The 5,111-nt window shown below is 46.5% G+C and overlaps 1 protein-coding gene across 1 annotated transcript in view; it reads left to right on the top strand.

The window, feature by feature from the left end:
* ELP3 (elongator acetyltransferase complex subunit 3) overlaps positions 1-5,111 on the top strand; it is a 74,781-nt gene that overhangs the window by 33,075 nt on the left and 36,595 nt on the right. Inside the window, exon 7 of the mRNA XM_017830478.1 lies at positions 2,613-2,774. Within this exon, the coding sequence (XP_017685967.1) occupies positions 2,613-2,774 (162 nt within the window). The remainder of the gene's footprint in view (positions 1-2,612; positions 2,775-5,111) is intronic.

Below are 5,111 nucleotides of genomic sequence, written 5' to 3'. Positions count from 1 at the left end.
CAGAGGGCAGGGAGAGATGGGAGATTGGGAAGGGATTCCTGGCTGGGAGGGTGTTGAGGGTCTGGTCTGGAATTCCCAGAGAAGCTGTGGCTGCCCCTGGATCCCCGGAATTGTCCAAAGCCAGGTCAGACAGGTCTTGGAGCAACCTGGGATCGTGGGAGGTGTTGCAGTTGGAACTGGATGATCTTTAAGGTCCCTTCCCACCCAAACCATTCCAGGATTCCATGATTCAAACACTTCCTGAACCGAAGTGTTCCCTCTCGGAAGGGCAGTTTTCCTTTCCTTTGTCTCTGCTGACTTTTTCCACGGAGATCTTGCCAGTTTGATTCAACCCCCATAAATCCACGCGTGTCCTGATGTAAATCCAATATTTAGGAGATAACCTTTCCCCCCGTATTTCCCGCCCTCTCCAGGTCTCTGAATTCCCTTTGATATCTCCCCTGGACTCGGGCAGGGAAGGAACTGCTGGTTGGGCACTGGAAAAACGTGGGAACTCGCTGTAAAACGGGTTTCCTTACAAATTTAGGATTCCATCCCATTGTGTACCGAATCTTTGTGCTGAGCAATAACCATCAATTCCCCTTTGACGGGCCCTGCTCGGGAACTCCTTCCGGAAAACAGCAGCTTTTGGAAACCTGGAGAAGCTTTTCCTTGGTGGCCGTTCCCGACATTCCGGGTTTGGCCTCTGAACTCCTCGAATATCTTCCCTGGGGTGTTTGGTTTTAAAGGAAATGGAATTTCCCCCTTTTTCAAATGGGAGGAATGAATGTTTAAAGTTTGGAATTGGAGAAAAAGCAGCAGGAAAGTCCATTTTCTCTTCCATTTTTCGGGCAGTGCCGGAGTTGTGTTGTCAGAATCCCCTTCCCTGGAAGGTTTGCTGTCACACACATCCATCTTTTTTCTTGGAAATGTTGTTTTATCTGCTTGGACTTGGCCTTTATTTTGCTTTTCTAGTTCTTTTTAAGCCGCGTTTCTCTTTCCAGCAGAGGACTGCTGGATTTAATTTATAATTTTACCATTAAAAATCCCGTTGGTGCCCTTGGGAGTCGTTGCATTTTAGGGTCTGTTGGTGCCCATTAAATCCAACGTTTTATATCCTGGCCATAAATTCACTTGGGGAGGGGGGGGAGGTGTGATATTATTATTTTTGTCAGGATTTCCCCCCTGATTAGAGGTGTTAATATGAACATAATATTATTATTACCCCTTTTCTACAAGGGGTAAGTTCTCTGCTGCCTTTTTTTCCCCCCCTCTAAGCCAAAGTTTCTCCGGAATTCTTGCAAATCACGTCTTCCAAAGTGGGTGTTTTGGAGCCTGTTAATGAATCACACTTTGGCAGTGTTTGCCCTGACGTGATAAACAATTGTTCTCTTGGCCTGTCAGATTATTGAGCCACAAACTTGGAGACGTTTTACGTGGTTTTTGTTGTTTTCTTCTTTTTAAGATGCTTTTTTGTTGTTGTTGTTGTTGTTGTTGTTGTTGACAGCCTGTCCCCCAAATACCTCGGTCTTTATGTAGACTTTAACAGTCTGAAGTGAGTTCATATTATTTTTTAGTCAGTCTGAGCCCACTTGGGGTTTTTTACTGGGGTTTTTTTAGGGCTTTTTGGTTGGGTTTTTTTTGGGTGCAGTTCTGCTCCATCGCGTCCTGAGGTAGGTAGTGGAGCTTTATTTCACCTCAGAAGTTTCCGGCCATCCAGAGCTGCAAATGGGATGATGAATCTTCAGAGGCACCTAATAAAGAGCTGAACTTAGTCATCCTTGTGATTCTGGTGTGCAATATCCTGTCAGGGATGGGCAGAACATCCCTCTCTCACTCAAGGTGTCCTCTTTTCAGCAACATTTAATATTCATTCCCAGGTCATCATTTGGGACCATTAACGAGACTGATATTCCTCTCAGACTGGGGCTGTTAATCCTGGCTTGGGACTTATCCAGACCTTACCTCTGCAGCTTCCAAAGGAGAAGTTCCCTTTTCCTGCTGGAAATCTTCCCTCCTCTGCTGCAGTCCTGTTACACAACCACCTTCTCCTGCAGGAAAGGTGCTCGAGGGAAGTTATTCCGGTGTGGAATCCTTCCTGGAGCTTACGTGGATCGATGGTTTCCTTTGGTTCAAAGGCTGCTTTGGGTTCCTTTTTCCCTTTATTTTACTCTCTCCCAGGTCACCCACTCACCATTCGTCATCAGGAGGGGAGGTTTTGTCCTACCTGGAGTAATTAGTCTTTGTTAGAGCTCCGGTGATAAATAGCAGAGGAGGAGGAAAAAGGGAAACGATGAGTTTTGTTTCGGCGTCAGACTCTTCCAGTGAAGTTGGGAACGCGCCGCTCGCTCCCAAAGGGAAGGGATTTGTGGGATTTTTCATGGCAAACCTTGTCCATCTTGTGTCCATCCCCCAGGCTGCCACAGTCCAGTTCTTTGTCACACAAAGCAACCCCCCCAGACTCGTATTAATGTGTTTGTGAATCACTTCACCCAGGCGTTGCCGTGAGGGTAAAGGGAATTCTAACCTGGGAATGACGTAGAAACTCTCCCCTGGGAGAGGCTGGAAACCCTTCTGAAGTTCCCTGTGAAAGCTTCCCGGTTTGAAGAGAGGATTGGTTTGGGTTTTTCCAGGTATTCTGAGCGCAGCCTGACCAAGTGTGTGGGGATAACGATCGAGACGAGGCCGGATTATTGCCTGAAGAGGCACCTCAGCGACATGTTGTCCTACGGCTGCACGAGGCTGGAGATCGGGGTGCAGAGCGTCTACGAGGACGTGGCCCGGGACACCAACAGGTGAGGGGAGGGGGACGTGGAATCCTGGAATGGTTTGGGTGGGAAGGGACCTCAAGCTTGTTCAGTTCCAACCCCGACACCTCCCGCTATCCCAGGTTGCTCCAAGACCCGTCCAGCCCGTCGTTGGACACTCCCAGGGATCCAGGGGCAGCCACAGCTTCTCTGGGAATCCCAGCCCAGCCCCTCAACACCCTCCTAGACAAGAATTCCTTCCCAGTATCCCACCCAAATCTCCCCTTTTCCAGTGGGAGGCCATTCCCTGTGTCCTGTCCCTCCAGCCCTTGTCCCCAGTCCCTCTCCAGCTCTCCTGGAGCCCCTTCAGGCTCTGGAATGTGCTCCAAGCTCTCCCGGGATCCTTCTCTTCTCCAGGCTGGACATTCCCAGCTCTCCCAGCCTGGATCCAGAGCCTGCCATTGGATCCATCCCCAGCCCAACTCCTCCCTGGGAAGGAGTTCTGGGAACAAGGGGGTTCCCTGGGAATCTCGGCACTCAGGGAAAGGTCCCCTTCCCCTTTCCTGCCTTTTCCATCCCTGACTTCCATAAAAATCCCTCTAAATGGATTCTAACCTGAGTGTCCTTTATCCTGGAATTCCAGACTGGTTTGGGTTGGAAGGGACCTTGAAGATCATCCCATTCCATGGGCAGGGACACCTCCCACTATCCCAGGTTGCTCCAACCTGGCCTTGGACACTCCCAGGGATCCAGGGGCAGCCACAGCTTCTCTGGGAATTCTATTCCACCCTCCCAGGGAAGAAAGAATTCCTTCCCAATCTCCCATCCCTCCCTGCCCTCTGGCAGTGGGAAGCCATTCCCTGTGTCCTGTCCCTCCATCCCTTGCCCCAAGTCCCTCTCCAGCTCTCCTGGAGCCCCTTTAGGCTCTGGAAGAGGCTCCAAGTTCTCCCTGGATCCTTCCCTTCTCCAGACTGAAACCTTCCAAGCTTCCAGCCTCCAGTGGCTGCTCACTGGGCCCTTCAAGAACACTCTGTGGGAATTCTCTGTTTCCTTGACTAATCCCCACTTAACAGAGAATCTTGAAACATTTCCCTCATTTTCTTGCTTTTGTGGCCTCGTTTCCATCAAGAAAAATTATTAACCTGCATTTTAGTGGCTTTATTTGGGATATTGTTTATACCAGGGCTTGAGAAAATGGGACTGTGATGCTTTATTTTCAGATATATTTGCAGGAGGCCTCTGATTTATTCCTCAACATCTTGGACCTGTGGCCAAAAGGAATGTTTTCCTATATGGGAAAGCATGGAATATTTTCTTCATCCCACCTCTGACAGGCAAACAAGCCAATCTCTCCTCTATTTATTTATTTATTTATTGCAAGGCTGATAATTCTGCTGAGATTTTAAAATGAGTGATTTTTCACTTGTTTTTTGTGGTTTTTTTTTTTTTTCACTTCATTCAACTCGTTCCCTCTTATCCCATATTCCAGTCACTCCCAAAGTTGTTTGATAACCACAGTCTCAGGTGGTGACAGATTCAGGCAAAGCACATTTTTTGTTGATACCCACCTTAAAGGCAGCAGAGCAAAGCTGGAAATGTTGGGCATTTTCTTCTTTTCCTTTTAGGGACTTCAGGGAAGAATCCCAAATGGATTTCCTCCTTCGGCACTGCCGGGGCGTGGGAATGTGGGATGGCACTGCCGGGAAACCATCAGGCTCCAGATCCCAAAAATGCAGGAAAAGCCATTTATTGAGGAGCCCAAGAGCTCATTTCAGAGGTGGTTTCCTCCTCTGGATGTCAGAGCTTTCCAGAGGAAAGGATCCATCCTAAGGAATGTTCTTAGTCTGGGTGCCTTCAGTCGTAGATTCGTTCAATTCATTTAATCCATTTATCAATTAATTTCCCTTTTTTTTCCATTCAGATCTTTCAAAGGTGGAGCTTTAAAACCTCTCTTTGCTCCCACTTGAGTTTTCCACCAGTTTTTTTGTGTCACAACCAGAGCAGGTCCCACAAATCACCCGAAGCTCTTCCCTCACTTTTGGATTTTGGTCCCTTTTTCCCAGGAAACCCTTTGATTTCCAGCTGCTGGCTCAGAACGGGAATAAAGGGATGTGTTCCTGCCTTGATTTCACTCAGAGCCAATCCTGGATGGAATTCTATTTTATATTATAATTATATTTATATTATATATTGTATATAAAATATACACTGTATATTATATAATATACAATTATATATATATAAATGTGTATATGTATAATGTATATGTATATATATGTGTATATATATGTATATGTGTATGTATATGTGTATATATATAATATATATAATATATATACAATTATATATATATAAATGTGTATATGTATAATGTATATGTATATA

The sequence above is a fragment of the Lepidothrix coronata genome, unplaced genomic scaffold, assembly GCF_001604755.1.
Source record: "Lepidothrix coronata isolate B3197 unplaced genomic scaffold, Lepidothrix_coronata-1.0 Scaffold179, whole genome shotgun sequence".
NCBI classification, from domain to species: domain Eukaryota; kingdom Metazoa; phylum Chordata; class Aves; order Passeriformes; family Pipridae; genus Lepidothrix; species Lepidothrix coronata.
Note: the sequence above shows the minus strand (reverse complement) of the source record. Positions and strands in the feature narration are given on the sequence as shown.